The sequence below is a fragment of the Aythya ferina genome, assembly GCF_964211825.1.
Source record: "Aythya ferina genome assembly, chromosome: 4".
In the NCBI taxonomy this organism is placed as follows: domain Eukaryota; kingdom Metazoa; phylum Chordata; class Aves; order Anseriformes; family Anatidae; genus Aythya; species Aythya ferina.
Window position 1 is genome coordinate 23017866 of NC_140300.1, and position 19675 is coordinate 23037540.

At 34.2% G+C, this 19675-nt stretch overlaps 1 protein-coding gene across 3 annotated transcripts in view; it reads right to left on the bottom strand.

Annotated features, from left to right (window-relative positions):
* ARAP2 (ArfGAP with RhoGAP domain, ankyrin repeat and PH domain 2) overlaps nt 1-19675 on the bottom strand; it is a 128042-nt gene that overhangs the window by 5264 nt on the left and 103103 nt on the right. For 2 of the 3 annotated variants that reach the window (XM_084518018.1, XM_084518017.1), the window contains exons 28-32: nt 15195-15334; nt 11679-11761; nt 10336-10371; nt 9803-9866; nt 5330-5461 (exon numbers count right to left, since the gene is read on the bottom strand). In XM_084518018.1, coding sequence (XP_084374144.1) covers nt 5330-5461; nt 9803-9866; nt 10336-10371; nt 11679-11761; nt 15195-15334 — 455 coding nt within the window. Of the gene's footprint in view, nt 1-5329; nt 5462-9802; nt 9867-10335; nt 10372-11678; nt 11762-15194; nt 15335-19675 lie in introns of those variants that run through there. The other variant, XR_014692625.1, reaches the window with a different exon arrangement.

Sequence of the window (19675 nt, forward strand, 5' to 3'; positions counted from 1 at the left end):
TACAATAAATAGTTCTAAATTCCCACAACTTGTGCTGTTATCATTTAGTAAGCATTTTGAGTAAGTATATTCTCTCAATTAGTGATACTTCTGAAAATTACATAAATCTTCCAATTAAACACAGTGAATTGAAGACATTCGTTTTCATATATTCACAACTTGATTTTTTACCCTACCATAGATTAAATGTTAATGTTTTACAGCAGATCCATATACTCTTAACAACCTCTCAGAATACTTAGAAACTAGATAAATATGACTGGAAACTGTTGCAATTATGATAACTTGATGTCTGAGCTACATAAATGTGCAAAATTCAGTTTTACATAAACATTTACATTACATAGACATACATTGCACAAATATTTTCAGCATCTGCTCAGCATTACTTGGCAAATTACAAAGGCTGTCTGCTTTTTCAAATTTTGACTAGCAATTTTAAGTAACATACTTGTAACTCAAAGAACAAACTGATGGCAATACAGCTGTTCTATTGCAGCAGGCTATTTTCAAGTTCTTAAGTTGTCAGAAATAAGAGGGAAATCAAATGCTACAGAAAAAAAATTGCAGATAGTGGGACTCATTAGGAGTACATTCGTACAGTGAAAGGGTGCTAAGAAACCTGACATCCATACTATTTCATTTATTTATTTATTTTTAAACACAATTGAGACAAAATTTAGCAGAAGGCCTACTAGCAGAAGGCCTGTCTGTTTGATACGTTTGTTTGATACAATCTCATATCATCTTCCACTTCAGTTTCATCTGAAAGCAATCCAAGTTCACATGGTCCAGAACCAGTTCATAATACAAAACAAAACACAGTAGATGGAATAACTAGAAGATTTGCTCCTGAAGTGCCCTCCTGATCCTAACTCATGCAGATGTACCTAAATCATCTCCCCTCTAGTATTTCAATATTATTTTTCATGGTTGCTTTAATATGGTCTCAAGACCATTATGAGGTCTCAAGATTCCATGAGAGACAATTTGCTCATATGCTATGCATGAATAACTCTACAAAAATCCAGAAAAACAGAAGAGCCACACAAGAAAGACAGAAAAAAAAAAAAAAAAAAAAAACAACAACAAACAAACACAAATTTCCCTTAGTAAGTTTCCCTTAGCTCTGTTTGTCTTCTAGTAGTCAAAGATGTCACACATGAAAGACAAAGAATTCCAAGACCTCGGTTTCCCCTACAACTATAAGGCTATTCCAAATGCAATGATCTGCCTGCTGCCACACCATCTGAGCAGATGTAATAAATAGGTTTCCCTACCATTCTTATTTGTCTTATTTGCTTTAAGGCCACATTTGTTTCTTCATAATGACACCAAATGTGTGTTTATACAGCAATTTAGGTGTTGTGTAAGAAGGAATACAGTAAATATTAAATGTTTCCATTAAAGAAATCTAAGCTATACAACAGCTCTATTTGTGCAGTCTTGGTAGCTCACCTGAGTTCGCATCTATTCAATAATAAAGTAAATATTTGGATGATATAAAATCACAGCTTTTTAAAAAGACTGGATAAAGGTGTGTGTTTTTTTTTTTCCCTCCATATTACCATATCATTTTTAGCATTAAGGAGAATGGTATTTTTATTTGCAGTCACTGAGAATGAAAACTGAACATTAGCAACAAGGCATCAGTGGCCTGGACATGCAAAAAAAAAAAAAAAAAAAAAAAGTCCCAGAACAACAACGCATCACTTCATGCTATAGAGCAGACCTTTAGCTTGCCTGGAAACTTTAAATTTTACTGACATCAGCAACAATTGTTATCAATTGAGAATCACCTGCTACTATCTAGGCCAGCAAACAGTATCCTATGGTTTAATATGTTCATCTACATTCAGTGAAAAAAATTTTTAAGACACATGAGTAACCATCCCAATATCTCATGAATGCAGAGAGTTCTGTCCTGCTAAATGTTTGAAAAAAGTCATCATTTTCCATTTAAAATATTTTTTGTAACTTGCATAAACAAGAAAGCAGTGAGATTAGCATCTGTCGGTGATTCAAGTTCAATTAATAAAATATTAATATTAATATCTGTGATAATATATACATAGTATGTGAAATGTAAAATGTGAGAAATGTAACCTGTCATGCAGTACCTTTCAGAAAACAGTAACATGATCCAAGCTCTCTACTGTTACTTAGCAAATTAAGATATAAATTTGTCTTGAAGTTCAATCAGGAGCAACAATTTTCTATTTACAGACTTTTGTACATCATGTTTCGATTTTGCTTATTCTAAGAAGAAAAGCACTGACTATACTTCTGAAATAATTCTCTTTCTAATCTGGGTATAGCAGGAGCCCTTTTTTTTTTTTTTTTTTTTTTTTTTTAAACCCTGTTTCCCAAAGAAAGATTTATAAAATGGAAGCAGGAACAGATCAAATACAGCTCTCAAATTTAAAGGATGCTTAGTTTTCTGAAATAGTCGTGTATATTGGCAGGTAGCCCATTAATATAGATTCAGCATTTGGTGTTTTTAAAATATATTCAGTATATGCAGGAATTCTAATGCCCAGATATGCATGTTATTAAAATATTAAACTGATGGAGTCAAATTCTGTTGCTCAAATTAGAGCACTAACAGTAACACTTTCCCTTATCAAAATGATTTACAAACAAAACTGTCGCATGAAATTTCTTATTATTTCTTTATAGTTGGATCCACTGCCTACTGGTAGTGACATGCTATAAATTATTACACTATTGGATCCCATTCTCTTTTCCCAGTAGCTCCTAATGTAAAAAACAACTATTTCAAGGTAGAAGAAACCGTTTTGCCTCTAAATTTCTGATCCTTAATCAACTTAGTGAACAAATTGTACATCTAACAATTCTTTTTACTGCACATATCAGCAAAAGACATGGAATAAATCTATTCATATAGATTAGCCCTATGAAGTCCTGTTTCTTTCAAAACTCTACATAGGTATAACTTATTCTAAGTCAGAACAAAAGTTTTTCTTTGTATCTTCAGTCTTCCTGTATTTTGAAACAAAGCTAAACAGCTTTACTGCAGATATACTGCCATGTATTGCTATTTCAGTTAAAAGATCCTTGAGGAATATACATATTTTAAATGGACTACTTCTCAGGTATGCAACAAGTATAGGAAAAGATACAGAAGTCTTCTGATCCTAATTGTTATTAGGAGAATTCTTAGTTATACAAGCATTTTCAAATGTTCTGTATTATATTTTTATGTTATCACACAATAAAACTACTTCCAATAAATATCAGTGGAAAAAAAAAATAAATAGAAAGATGCTATACAGCCATTTTAGCACAGAACATTGATTTTAAACTTGTTGATGTCTGGGTATATTTGGGGGTCCCAAAGATCCCATCCATCTTTACATCACAAAGACATCACTTCTTTCACTGTCTGGAAAACTTTGGGTCACTTTCCCTGCCTACATGAAGACAAATTAAATCACGTTTCCACTGCAAGTTTACACACTATCATGTGAACAGACCTTGATTTTTCATAAACCAGCATCCTCCTGAAAATGCTTGCTACTGTTATTCATATTTAATGCTCTAAATGATAGTATTTTTGCATATTGGACAAGCATTACGAATCTGTGGAAGACTGAAGTTGTGGTCTACAAAATGATATATATATTGCTTTACTAACTACACTGCTGACGGTATTTCACCTTAATTAACCATGTCTTATACTCACTTTCTAACCGTCTTTAACAGTTCATTCCAATTTTGACATTCCATGTAAAAAGTGTTATTTTTCTTTTTCTATTATATAATTTGGTGTTAACCTTCTTAAGGTACGCCATCACCCTTTGTATAAACATTGCCAAGTTCTAGTCATAAATACCAAAATGATAATAATTAATGAAAACAGAGATTTTTTATTTTCACGATTAAATGCAGGCTTCCTCTGAGCTGCACTGTAGAAAACATTGTAGTCCTTGCTAATGAAGCACAACAAAAAAATAAAAATAAAAAATCTTGCTGGTACCGTAAGGTGTTAAGGATTTAAAATACTGAAGCTCGAAATCCATTAAAACCTCTATCCTAGAAGGTCTGGATTTGTAGGTATCACAAACAGCCTATCACAGATTCTGCATCTAAAATCAAGAATACAGGAGAGCTAAGAAACATACCTAAGGGTTTTGAAGTTTATTGAATGACATGACCTGTAATTTCCTTTCATTAAAAAAGTTTAAAAATGCAAACATTAAAAGAAATTTATCAAAGAGTTGCAAAAGTGTTTTCTGAGAAAATGCTAAAATGAAACGACAAATTTAAAGAGGAAAATGATAACTGCAATTACATTGTGTTATAATTCTTGGGAAAGGAAAAAAAGAAACGCATGAAGAAAGCATAACAAAAGAAGACACAAAGATGGAATTGCTTGTAGATAAAGATTCTACAAACGTAGTATTGCTCCTATCTTTGCTTGTGGTTTGTTATGGAACTGAGTCAACTTTACCAATCTCAGTCTCTAAATAGTGATAATGTTCCACATAATTCATCTCCTGTCAAAATCTTATCAAAACATGCAAGAACTCATACTGCATACAGTAAAAGGTCCAAGGTGTTCTTTCAATAATCCTTCTGCATTCAGAATCTTTACCATTAGTTTAACCAGTCCTGTGCCTCCACTATGACTGCTTCTTCTGAGATGAAAGTAAGGCAAGTCAATTCTCCCCATAGGCACCTGTACCTCTATGCAGATGGCAGAAATTCATCTTAAGCTAATATGATGAGGTTGAGACATATTATCAGTGCATATAGCGTAGTGTAGTCAGTCTCCACAAAGAGTTGCATCTAAACCCCGACCTTGTTCTTTGAGACTAAACATATTACAGCTTAAATATATCACAGTTAGTTCCGTCTGAGCTTTCCCATTACATTCACAGAGCAGATAACTAATACTGAATAGTTACTTCAGAGAGAAGAGAAAATATGATAAAATATATAGGAAGGACAGTTTTCAAGGGCATTATCATCATAAAACTGTAATAGCATGCAGTATATTACCGGGTAAAAGTCCTATTTACTTCTAATGAGAAATCCTTGCTCAACAAATAAACAAATAGAAATCCACTATTGATTTATTGACCAACCAAAGAGCTGATACAAGATTAGGTCACAAACATTTTATTTTTTTTAGCATTATGTTGTCCTAACTGTTCCTTTAATGACTAGAGAATGAAAAGGACATTGACAATAAGAGCACCTATATTTTACTTTTATCCAGCTCTAGAGAGTTCATTATTATTGGACTATTTAGAAATATAGCATCGTCATTAGAAGTTCCACATCAACTTTAAATCCCACTTACTTCTATACTCCCTCTGATTTTACAGGTGTTCTTCTCCTGTTGAATGGGAATTAGTGGTAAGCCTCCAATCTTTGGACTTTTAGTTATGGACTGTTTTCTTGCTTTTCCAGCAGGTGGCCATATATCGGCATGCTGAAGAACAAAAAAAAAAAAATCCTTGCTTTTGGAGTGCAGTTTCATAAAAACACAACATATAAAACTGTCTTGGAAGAGCCATCTTCTGCACCACATGATTTGTCTCATGTGAGAAGGGGGCAAGATGTATGGTGCCTAAGATTAAATTAATAGCTTGTAAATGTTGCACAATGCTGAATGAACAGAACCAAATTGTCTCTATACAATTTGCATGTATTTTCATCTTTTCTCCACATTATATATCAATACAGTTATCTACTAGGAATAGAAAGTAGACAAACACGTACATCTGTTTCATAATTTTTAAATTCCATAAAAACATGCTTTCAGAAGAGACTGTAAAAATTCTGAAATGAAACCATCTCAATTTGCAAGGGTGTTTAAACATTTATATCAATAATTTAGGAGAAAAACATTGCTTATTCTACTATAACTGCGTGTGCTATCCAAAATGAAATGGCTTGACATTCTCAATGTCCCAAAAACATACTCTACACAAACAGATTGCTGTCAGTAATAGACTTTGCTTTGGCTCTACTAAAACAGGTCAATTTTGGAGGTAATCCCAAAGTATGCATCTTCATTTTAAGTAAAAAACATGGCTGAGAAGAGAAAGGAAGAAAAATCCTTAACTGAAGGTTTCAAATAAAATGTTAAAATCTTTCTACAAAATATCCAGAATGAACTTTCACCAGCACGAAACCTATATATATATAAGAATTTCACATGTAGAAATTTGAGCATATGCCCTCAAGGCTCACCAACTGCCCCAGTGAAGTTAATGATAACCTGACAGACAAGTTCTGAGCAAGGTAGAGTAGGAGTGGTTTTTGAATAAAACCTTCAAAATGAGATTCTACAAATCAGAGAGGATGTATGAAGCCTACAGAAGAATAGTTACTAAAGCTTGGAGATGAGTGCACAAAAAGGTAAATCAGCAAAACCCCAAAGGAAATGGCAAGCCATAAATACAACAAAAGAAACTTAATGAAAGCTGAGAATGTTTTGGGTAAATATTAGCAAAAGTCTAATCCAAAGCATTAGAACTAACATTTCTTTTCCTAGCACACAACTTTATTTATTTATTTTTTCTGTGAGATGGGACAAACACTGGAATAAATAACCCAAAGAGGTTGTGAAGTGCATCCAGGGAATTATTTAAATCTGACTGGACAAAGACCTAAGCACCCTGCTCTCTAGCTTTGAGCAAATGGATTGGACTATATGATCTTCACAGGTTGCTTTCAACCTAAAAACTTCAGTCACACCGTTCAAACTTTTAATAGGTATCTTTTCATAGGTGTCAAAATCTTCAGTGTCAGTTATTGTTTTTATGTTATTCAATCTCCCACATCCTTGACATAAGATGCTATCACTTCAAGACTATATACAAAGTCCATTTGTGGAGCTGTGATCATACTTGCAGGTAGCCTGTCAGTAAAAACAATGTGTTATTATTAATAAGCCAGCAGAACGAGTGATTATTGACTGAAAACAGCAACTTAAAATAGAGGCCTATCAGCTCCTTATTTAGAAAAAAATTCTCATAGATGAACATTTTTATGGAATAAAAAAAATTCTCACAAGTGGTACTGACTGGGGTGATATAAACGTCTGTTGTAAGAGCTATACCTGGTGAACATAAAGAACATTTAATCTTTCTTCCAATGGAACATTAAGAATGTTTTATTTCGAAGCGCAGATCTTGCCAACAAAAATCAATTTATTGTGGACCAAGACATAAAAAACAAATGTGATTCAGAAAGTGACTGAGAAGCTTTAAGCAAATATGTCAAGGAAAGTGCCTCCCTTAATTTTCAGCAAGATGCTGGAAACTATCCTTGTCTGTTACATAACCCGATTTCTCTTTTGTGTCTGTAACATTTCTAAAAATAGAACTCTGGGAAAATACATCAGAAATACTATTAGGTCACATAATAAATGTATTTATTCATAAGTTTTGACCTATCTGCTCAACTGAACCATATGGTAATACACTGACCTATCTATAGTTGATCAAAGGCAATGGAATTGGAAGTATACTATTGTGTCCATCTTTATGTCAATTAATTATTTCCAATTGTATGTTATATACGTTATTAATTCTATAATAGTTTAGTACAAATTCACTTGAAGAATCAAGTTTCAGCCATATTTTTCAGACTGACTGTATAACACTGAAAGGAACTATGGTGGTCCTTCAAACCCTTTTAGTATTTACCAGCTTAAAGTATAAGGTGAATAACCTCTGGGCTAACTTGACTTTATATATCAAAAATTGCAGTGGTACTTACAACTTCAGCATTTAGATTCTCTGCACTGTTTTACTATAGGAATAAACATCAGGAAGAGGAGAAAAAACAATAGGACTGCTATTAATTACCAATAAAATCCTGCTCTGGTCAAGCATTTCTAAGCATGGTAACATTTTTCTCTCTCCTAATTGCACTGGATGTTTTAATGTAAATGTGTTACCACTTCAAAACATTCCTTACAGTATTTCTCAATTTGTAATTTCAGTTCAGTTATTCTACTGATATAAATAAAATGTACTGCCTGCAGCCTCTGACATAAAAGGTTTAAAATACTGTTATAATGGATAAGGTAAAAGAAAGCTATCTTTCGTAAAGATGGCCTCACTTTAAAAATTTTAACTAGAAATAATAGCCTCAGTTGACATCTACAGTTTTCTAGTTTAGAAAGGGGATAACATGATAATAATTGTGTGGTGCCATGTGATACAAAACATTTGGAGATCTTACAGTAAGCGTTAGCAACATGAGCTGTTACATTCTCAAGGACAGATCTTCACTGTAAGTTTTAAGCACTACATTGTAATAAGAAAAATACAGCAAACTGGCTTCACTAGCATGTAATTTCTGAAGTAACTTAAAGGTCTGATACCTTTTACTGATGTCCAGAATGCTGAATAAAAAAAATCCCAATGTAGTTTATTAGTAGTGTTAATTCATTGGCCTCAAGGGAATGAAGTTTTTGAAAAAAACAACAATATTGAGTTTTTTTCTTTTTAAAGGCATATGAAATGATTTTTTGTTGTTGTTTTTAGAAATCTGCTGAACATTGATCACCATTTCTCAGCTTTTGATCTATATTGTCAGAGGAATATTCTACATACCACACTACCTGATCAGAATCCTAATCAATTGCCTTTCTTGTTATTTCACGTCAGAAGGCTTTCAGAGTTACAAAGCTTGTATGAGTTATTCCTATGTAGCCTATATCAATAAACTTTAAGCCTATTTGTCATGACATTGTTCATGTTATGCCCATGAGATACATGCCAGAACTGGTGGCTGTTTCCATAGAAACTACAATAGTTACTTCAGTTAAGGGAGCTGAATAAGACAAAAATTTGGAAGTCTTACCTACAAGGCATGCATTATACTTCTGGCACTACTATCAATGAAGGTCAAAGATACAGATTCTGTTTAAAAAAATCTACACTAAGTATGCATTGCAACAGCCTTGTGTCTAGCCCACTTTATGTAATATGTAAAGCTCACAGATAGCCATAAATCTAGCAATGTTTATTCAGCGATATTCCTCAAAGTTCCTTGAATGCCACCGGTAAGACAAGAATATATCAGACACAAATGCAAAATCCTTTTAAACCCTTAAAGTCTGCTCCAGCCTCCTGTCAGGCTGAATCGTGCAACTGACCTATCTTTCCTTCATGGCACTCAGGCTTACACCCTTCCTATTTGCAATCTAGTAACAAGCAGAAGATTACTTAATTTAAGATAGTGCCTATCTGACACAATGAATTGCTGGTGTTAACTAAGCTAACTTGGATACCAGAGAAACATGGCTGTGTTGGCACAGCTCTCCAACAAGGATTGTTCTCACCACTGTGCATTGAAACAGGGAACCTATGTCGATGACTACCTTGCATGCAACATTCAAAGTAGCAAACAGAAAAAGAGCACTCAGGCATTGTGGGATACAGATATACCTTTTGGGTCACCAGACAGAATTTCACCTCAAAGTGGATTACTGCTACAAAGGAAATGACTTGTCTTTCTTTAACCAGCTCCCACAGTAAACAGCAGGAAAAAAAAAAAAAAGATGCCAGAATATAATGTAACATTCTCTTCACTTATTTCCAAAGGGCTCAGCTTTCATATGAAAATGTGATTATACACAATCTTCGTAGACTAAGACCATCTTTTTTTGCAGTTTTATTACACTGAGTACTCCAAACACCTTAATGGTATTTCCACTTTATCTGTAACACAGGTATAACAAATTCATATGACTGTTAAACAGTATTTTCATAACAGTAAAAATTGCATTTCTTGTATTTGATCAGATTAGTACCTGTGCAGTAAAAATGCTGATCATCCACTCCATCTGCGTATCCTGTCCATCACAACATATATGCCTAGAATGCAACACACAAACACAAAAATCATGTTGCTTCTACACATATTAAAGAATATTTCTAAAAAAGTTTAAACAGTACTTTCTTTTATTTATTAATTCTGTCAATGTTTATTATTAACACTCCCGTAAAAAGATAGGGAATAATTAATAACTCAAATTATCACTTTACACTATTAGAAGAGAATGCATCTGCTTAGTTTAAAGCAAGATTTCATAAATTTAGAATGATATATTTTAAAACTGTTTGCTGATTTAAGCTCACAGAAAGGAGACAGATACCTAACCCCCAAAAGACTACCAAAACATATCAACTGTGATTTCTTACATAATAAGAAAAATGTAACAAATTGTCAATGCTTAAGCAAAATAATGCTTTAAAACTAGTGAATATTATTTTGAAATTGAACATTTCAAGGAACACTAAACACTGAAGTTAAACCAGTCAGATGTATCTCATGCCTACATACCACTGGTGCTTTTCAGAAAACACTGCAATTCCCCAGCTGAAAAAAAAATTCAAAAATTAGTTCCAGAAACTCAAGACAGGGACATTTTCCTCAAAGCACAGGAATCAATTATACAGCATTTTTATTAAATTTTGTTTTTACAAAGTTTCAGAATGTACTGTAAATCTAGAATGAAATTGTGGGTTTGATGGTGAAGTGATTGTCCTGCTATACTCTGTGCTGCTGCAGCCTCACGTCATCTACTGTGTGCAGTTTTGGGCACCCCAGTATAATAAGGATAAAAAAAAAAAAAAAAAAAAAAAAGAGAAAAAAACTATTAGAGACTGTCCAAAGGAGGGCTACAAAGATGGTGAAGGGAAGTTACTTCTGTTTCTAGAGCGGAAGATGTATGATGAGTGGCTCAAGTCCCCTGGTTTGTTCAGTCCCAAGCAGAGGAGACTGAGGGGAGGCCTCATAGTGGCTTCCTCACGAGGGGAGCAGAGGGGCAGGTGCTAAGCTCTGCTCTCTGGGGACAGCGACAGGACCCAAGGGAATGGCATGGAGCTGGGACAGGGGAGGGTCAGGCTGGGGATTAGGGAAACGTTCTTCACCCACAGTGTGGTTGGGCACTGGGACAGGCTCCCCAGGGCAGTGGTCACAGCACCAAGCCTGCTAGAGTTCAAGAAGAAGACAACACTCAGACTCTGAAATTTGGGGCAGTCATTTTGGGGGCATTTTGAAATGCCTGCTGTGAAGTTCAACAGATCGCTTAGTCCCCTCAGATAGGGCCTCATGTACATTGTCTCAATGTCTCAAGGCTTTGACTGAGTAAGTACTAGAACCATCTGAGAAAAATAGGTGTCATTTTTCACTCCTCTTTTCCAGAGACATCATCAATGGTGTTTATAAAGGGCGCTGTAGTCTTCATTTGGAAGGAGAAGTATCAAAATGACAAGGATCTTGAAAAAATGAAATTCTTTCTAAACAACAGTGACCGTCACTAAAGGCCACAACTAGTTGGTTTTCTTTTTTTCTTGGTGCAAAGAATGTGTGTACAATGAAATGCAGGACACATACTACAAAACTAAGTGAGCTAGTAGCAAATATATCCACAAGAGATAATACACTTAAGATTAAGAAAAGCCAATCAATAAAGTAATTTCCTAGCACAGAAGAGTTAACATAGAAGACAAGAACAGAGATAGCAACAGAACAAATAATATTATGGAGGGTAATTTAATACAGCATACTTCAATAGGCTTCTTGACTTTTTCCTGTTCCACAGTGTTTTATGTTCCCCTTTCACAAATACACAATAGTACCTCTCTAGACAGTATTTAACTTATTTTCTTTTCTATTCTTACTTGGTTGGTGGCTTCATTTTCTTTTTCACTCCAAGATAAAGCTTCAAGGAATTGACAGGCAACACTTTTTCAGGTTTGCTAGCCTGCAAATAAAGATTCTAATTATTGTATCAGGAACAAACAAAAGAGAAAACATCATGCAACTCTTCACATTTAGGCATCTCTTGTGGACTGCACCACTCTTTTCTAACAGATCATTATGTTTTGTTTTTTTTTTTTTCCTCTCTTTCTTTCCCATTAACAAAGGGTGCCAATCACTATTACTGGAAAGAGATTGATTAGCAACAACTCGAGCTCAACATGAAATCAAAACTATAATATGATTGGAGTAATAGAGATGTGCTGGTGAAAGTTACAAGACTGAAGTGCTACAATGGATGGACACAAGCTCTTCAGGAGTATGATCCAGTCATGGAATAAAAAGGGGAGGGTTGCTCTCTATGTTAAAGGAGCTCTTCTAAGGAATGCACAATATCATGGCGAGTATATGCTTCAGACCACTCTATCAGGATGAAATAAGCAAAGTCTTTAAATAACTGAAGGAAGTCGCTGGATAACAAATACCAATTCTAACCAGGGGCAGGTAGGTGGTTGGCGGCAGTGGTGTTAAAAAGGGCAGAGTTTTGCTATCCGTGGCTATCTTATGGAAAGAAAACGCAGTGGGACGCAAGCAATCGAGCAGATTTCTACAGGGTGTCAGGAATAGCTTTCTGACACCAGTAATGGACAGGCAAACAATGGGTGATGCACAGCTGAATCATCTATTCACAGATGGTATCACTAACCATAACAACCATGAAAAGAGTAGTGTTTAAGATTCTGAAGGGAATAAAGATGAATAGTTAGCAGAGGACAGACCTTAAGGGTAAAATAACAACTTTTGGCTTGCTCATGGAACTAGAAAGTGGGAGGAGGCAGCTTTGAGAGGTAAAGAACCTCAGGAAATCTGGAAGGTCTTTAAGGGCAGCATTCTCCAAGATCAAGAATGATTCAGAATGATTCATCTCAATGCTCAGGAAAACTATTAAATTTATCAGGTGAGCAACTCAGGTGGAACTGGTCTTGTGGTGAAGCACCAATGCAGAAAAAGACAGTATACAGGAGGTGGAAGAAGGGATAGGCTATGAAGAAACACCACTCAGGAAATGCAGATATAGTGTTTGGAAAGCCAAACTTGGAGTTAAGATGTGCTAGGGACATCAAGGGCAACGTGAAGAACTTCTACACTGAAACATTAGCAAAAAAAAAAGCTGAAAAAGAAGTCAGCGAGGCTCTTCACAGTGGTACACAATGGTAAGATGAAATGCAATTGGCATGATTTAAAACAAGAAAGCTTCAGATTGGATATAAAAAAACCTTTTTTTTCAGGGCTCATTGCTGGCCCTGCTGTGAACAGGAAGTTGGCCTACAGAGGTTCCTTCTTAACCAAGTTACCCTATGATTCTTGGAAAAACTACCTTCAGCCAACCTACAACAGACACATTTCTCATACACTTTAGGTATGAGAAATTAAAGTGCCTTGAGGATGTCTTACTGGAAAAAAAAAGTGCACAAATCTACTACAGAACACAGTAACTCCTCTTTAGTACTACTAGGCCAAGTAGTTCAGGTTTCTTTAAAGAAAGTATTTAACAAATTTTGTAATCCCTGTACAGAAAGTTACTGAAAGTTACTGTACAGAAAATCTTTACTGTCCTGGCTTCCCAATTTTTCTATCTTTATAGATTTTAATATCATATTTTACTGTGGAGGAAAACGGGAGACTATCCAGAATCATAAGCATTTAAGAAAAAACCAAATACACTATTTTATGTCTGGTCTTCTCATCTAACTTCCCACTCAAAGCAAAAATGCTGCCAAGATGAATAGACACCCATACAAAATGTATGATTTAATTAAACAACAGCACACTTCTCACAAAAAAATACACCTAAAGGAAGCTATTTTTCTGTGTGTAAGCATCTCTCTCAACAGCAGTACATTAAAGTGGTATGCTGCTTCTGCCAATTAGTGCAATATTGTAATTGAACATATAATATCATGGAAACTTTCTACTTTTTTGATAATTGCTCCTGAACATAAGAAAGAAACACTTAACAGAATGTATCTCCACCTGCATATATAAACCTAATTTGCTGTTAATGAGAATTCATAAATTAATTAGCACATGCAGTCTTATTAAATGCAATTTTTCCATCTGCAGTCTCAACCATTTTTTAGTATTCATTTCTAAATATAACTTGAAATTAAACTGAAAGTATTAGTAGTGGATCAACATCTCTCAAAAGAAAGTAAAACAAACTGAAATAAGCTATTTTTTGTTACTTTTTTTTTTTTTTTAAGAACAAAAACAAATGCAAAACCGTTTAGAAGTAATACCATCAGAAACTCCAACTCAGTTTACGAATTTAATGCTTTATGAAGCAGAATGGCTCAAAAAGCAGATTGTAAAGTAGCACAATAATAATTTAAACTCTTTCCAAGATACTAATTAAAGGTTTTATGGACATATTAATATATTATCACGTGTCAATTCCAGTTCTACCAGTAAATTATGAGACAATTTTTGACATTCTGTGGTCATTTTATCTTGCAAGACTGTGGATATAATTTTAGTTAACAATATTTCTTTTGCATTAGTTTACTTTAGCAATGAATCCGTAAGCTTCTGTCTTACAAAAAAATTCCTCAGAGTACTTTATGGAGGTCATCAAGCCACACATTTGCTGGATGGGCAAAACCAGCAATCAGCAAAAATAAATTAAAATAATTTAAATTAAAATGTAGAATACGTACATTTTTAACCAGAAATTTTCAAAAGTAGCATAGTACACGTTTTATATTATTTAGTTTTATACTTTAACACCAATTCCATACAGCCAAAAGCACTCTTCAGAGAAAACTCCCATGAAATATTAAATCCACCATTCTATTATGTGTGCTTAAACTTGCTTCTGTGAGATTCTGTAGTATTGCATCTATGCTGTTATTTGCAGGACTGAGAATAAAGTGTGTAAGGAGTTCACATTTCACTTTTTTGTAATGAGGAGGAAAGACAAGGTTGCTGGGATGCAGGAGATTTTGCTAGTGTATGGGGACGTTGCTTTCTATAATCTCTTCAGTCATGAAGAGATGAATCAAGAACATTTGTAGGTTAAAAGAACCCTGTTGCTTGTAATTTCTGTAGGCTTTATGTGAGATACCACGAAAACCCAGCATGCAGCTCACTTAAGCTCCATATTGCATCTACTACTGCTACTACAGAATGCTTTCACAAACCTAAGTCACAGCACAAGCTGTAGACATTCCTGAACATTTTTTAAAGCTTGTAATATTGCAACAACTGACACAATCTCCTTTTATTAAAACCTCTGTGAAATAGGAACATAAAAACTGCAGGTTCTAGATATTTTTTTTTATTATCATAAGTGTTTATCTGTTTGTCTTCTCATTTCTATATGAAAAAGAAAGTTTAAAGGAGTCTTTATGGTTAAACTGATGAAGAGTTCATGGTACCTTCATATCCTTGTAAAGAAGCAAGTTTCCTTCCCGTAAGACAAAATAACGCTCTTGAAATTTGTTTCCAGACAGTAGTTTTGATGGTTCTTCTTTGTACTTTAGATAGCCAGCTTTCACACTACCTTTCACGTTTTTCTCTACCAAGAAAATAAAATGCTTTTTGTTAGGAGATACAACAACACTGGATGCTGCTATGTTTAAGTGCTCCTAGTATTACTGTTTATCAAAAGACTAAAACTACAATTTTTTTTTTTTCTCTCATTATGTAGTAAGGGATGGCATTCTTAAATGTTGACACAATGAATATTTTAATTACGGAAATAAATCCTTCAATCTTTACTTTCTTTACCCTTCTGTTAAAGAACCTGTAGACAGTTATTCTACATGTGATTATTTTGGAAGAACACCAACATTCCAATAGTGAAATATGTACTAATTACTGCATTAGATACACGCTTGCACATGCACAAAAAAGCAGGTAAGTAATAATCAGACTCAAACATCTGATTATGTAAATACACTTTAAAGCACATGTATCAAAACCCGGTTATACTATGAAACTCAGAGTAAGATTCTGTTATTTTTTGTATAGGGTAGTGAGGCTAGCCTGAAAAGTTCTGTCTCAATCCCATTTTTCACACTGGCTGAAAAACTGCTGTTTAAAGACTCTGAATTACATTATTCCTCTTACTAACCCTAATTATTTGAAAAAAATAAGAATTAAAAATCATGAATCCAATTCCCTCTTGCTTTATATCTTTGTACAAACTGGACCTATGAAACATATTTTAAATATACTGTAAATTAAAAAGATGTTAAACTTTGATTTAATCAAAAAGCCAAACTACATTCTAATCAGCACGCTTGCCATTAAAAGAAAATCTCAAAAGAAAATTTCCCAGTATTTTCATTAGTTTAGGATAGAATCTAGAACAAGAATCAATACATATCAAAAAATTAAATCAAAAGTTACATTTCTTCAGTTGTCTGTGCAAACACAGTTAAAAAAAAAAAAAAAAAAAAAAAAAGAGCATATTCCCTCACTGCCACTCTATTTGTTTCATGTTCAGAGTAGAAAATGAATCCACAACATCATGAGCATTTATTTTTTTTTTTTAAAAAACATACAGCACACTTTCAAATCCGTACCAAATTGGAGTATTTTATATTTCTACGTACAGCTCTCAAAAAAAAAAAAATTTCTAAAATTTGCAGCATTAGCAAATCTAGGAACACTCAATACTTAGATCTTTGAAAAGCCTGAAGGAGAAAAAAAAACACAGTTCTCTACCTTAATTTTCTGTATTCTTTAAAAGCCAGTATTTCATACAATAAATCTAAAATAATTGGGGTGTGCCCTAACCATTTTTCAGATATAAACTTTGCAAAACATGCAAGGCTTTCCAGAACTTTGCAGCTAGTAGGAACCAGATGCACTCAATCCATTCAGGATTGATCCACATACAGTACAGAAGTTTGTGTTTCAAAGAATCTCTCTGAATAATAGCTCCTGGTTCTCAGAAATCAATGCTTCCCACTCAAATTAAACAATTCTTTCCCAGGAAAAATTCAAGTACCTATACACAAACTTTATAGTGGATCTATTCCCTCACATTTTGATATAGAATAGAACTTGAATATGGTAAACTTTTATGTAAGGAAAAGAAAAAGGGTCTTGAAATATAACTACACTATACTAAGCATCTCTTATACCAAAATACAATGTACAGCCTGCCCTTCTGAACAGCACTTGAAAGACAATGCTCCTTCAACAAGCATCAAAAGCTATAGAATAAATTGTCAAGAGAGAATAGCTAAAGGTTTGGAGGAAAGTGGAAAAATCACCACAAATTTTCTAAAAATACTGAAACAAAATGAAGTGTTTATTTTTTTCCCTTGATAAGGAAAACGGATTTCTAGACAAGAGAAAAATATACATCTAGGCCTCAGTACATTTGCTATTGTACAACATGAGAAATTTGTTTAAAATGGAAAAAATGAGAAAGAGTTATAAAAAAGGAGAAAGTACCATGTAAAGGAAATTACTATGTAAAGGAAATGTGGGAAGTTTTACTGACAGGGAAGACAAAGATAAGTTGCCAGGATGAAATGAGGCTAAGAGTTGTTCCTCTAGGTTCACTATTGAACTAACATTATTTCATATATTATTAAGGCCTATGGAAGGAAAAAAAGTGCTGATGACACAAAGCTCTGAGGTAACATTAACAGAGGAAAAAAGGTCTGGAGTATCATAATTTAGTCTGTAAGATTCTAATATAAATCAGAGAAACAAAGGAAATTACTGGAATTCAATTATAAACATAAATATGATTACAGCCCTACTGGTTTTTACTGAAAAGGAGGACAGCTACCCACCCATTTGTATGGGATGAATCCACTGTTAAAAACCACACTTCACATAGCATTGATTGGACATCTGAACTCAGTCCTACTGCTCAGTTAGTGAGGACGAATTACCCACATAAAGAGGGTAAAAGACTAACAAGGGTAAGGTCTTCCTCCCTCTCCCTATGCCAGCATCTGTACTTTGAGAAGGAAAGCTCCAGCTGCTGTCTACCCCTGGAAACTGAAGGCCAACTCTGATGGCCTGATCCTGTATCTTTCCTCACTCTGATACCATCTAGTGATGCAAATACAATGTTGATCTAAAACTCTTTTTGACTTAAAATAGGCACTTTTTTTTTTTAAAACGTACATATACAGGTACAAGATAAGAAACAATAAACATGTAAATTTCTGCAACTACAAAATGTGGACGAACGCTGCAGACTTCTCTGCATCTTTGCCAACACAACACATACACTGTTTTGCTGAAGCTAATGAATGTGTATTAGCTCCTCATTATTGTTAATGTTTCAGAGCAAATTTAGAAGCTAGTCTCAGAACCTCTGAGATGAAATGACTACAGAACCGTTTGTTATTTTAAACATCTTTATTTTACTATAACAAGAAGCAGTTAGAAAAAGTAAAGCTTTAGAAATCTATTCACCATATGAAAGCTCCGTAAAATGGGAATTTCACATTCAAGAAAAGATTTTTGTTATACATGAGGTTACTCTGCTACATCAGGTTTGCAGAGATCAATACCAGAAATTAACAATACGGCAGGGACTTTTCCCTACAAACCACTAAGAAAACCCACATAAATTATTTAATAAGGTTTTAATTATTTTAATACCAAAAAATGAGACAAATTTAAACATTCAGTCATCAAAAACCAGTGTGCCTAGACCAATGTCAAACTGAAAAGAATTGATTCCAACTCAATTACTTAAATGTGCTGGGGGAACAAATGGGTGTAGAAAGCAGAAGAGAAGGAGGAGGGCAAATGGCAGCTCTCCCTTTTAGATAGAACTACATTTTGTAAATTGAACTTCAGACATTAGCCTTGTCCTTACGTTTTTCTCAGAGCAGTTGTTCGTGCACAGTCCTTAGGACCCATTCCCTTTTTCTGATTATACATGAACACATAGTGAGGTGATGGGAGTTCATATATCAAGTATTTAATGAACTAGGCCATTTCTCTCTATTCAGTATCTGCTGCAACACATTTAGAGATAGTGAAACTCAAACATAAAAGCCATGAACAGTACCCTCGTTAAGGTTTGTTCATATCTGTGGAATATGCTTTTACAGGAAAAGAGAATGATGAAAGAAAGCTATTACTTTCAGAAGCATAAGCAAAACAGCATAACTTTTACTTCTTGAAATTGAGACAGAATGGACATGCTGATGAAGAAATTAATATTTCTGTTTATGGGTAAGAAATCTACAAGAGAGAAAGCGATTATATATTTGAATAAGTCATTAGATTATATATTTGAATAAGTCATCAGCTGGGCATTAAACCAGGCAACACAAGTCAGCATTGCATGTTTCACAGTGACAACACACAGGATTTCAACTGCTTTAAAATGACAGGGTAGTCATTTCTGGACATGTTTAACTTCTAAACTCCTGCTTCCCTCAGAGTGAATACTACACATTTCTACATGGGAGATCTAACTCCAGGTATTATGCAGGGAAAAAAAAATGACTGGGGGAGCTTGTAAATCTTATTTTTCCACTTTAAATTTGACATGCATGTCCTTTCAAGTGTCAGATCTAAACTTCTCATCCTTTTTAAAAGCCACATGCTGTACATAAGTCATTCAGTTGTTTAAGTCACTCAAATTAGCTTGGAGGCATAGGAACACATAACAGAAATTATAACATACTTTATAAAATTATATAAAAATATACATACTTAATACATAGTATGCACACTGTGTGTATATATATACACACACATACATACACATATATAGTCCACCCACATAGAGACAGAGTATATATATGGAAGGACTGTGCAGAATTGTACTGTAATCTCAAGCAGTCTCAAACAGTAGTCTCAAGCTCCACAGTTCACAAACTGTGAGCAGAATGCAGGGTTTCTGTTCACGTAAGCTCACATGGCA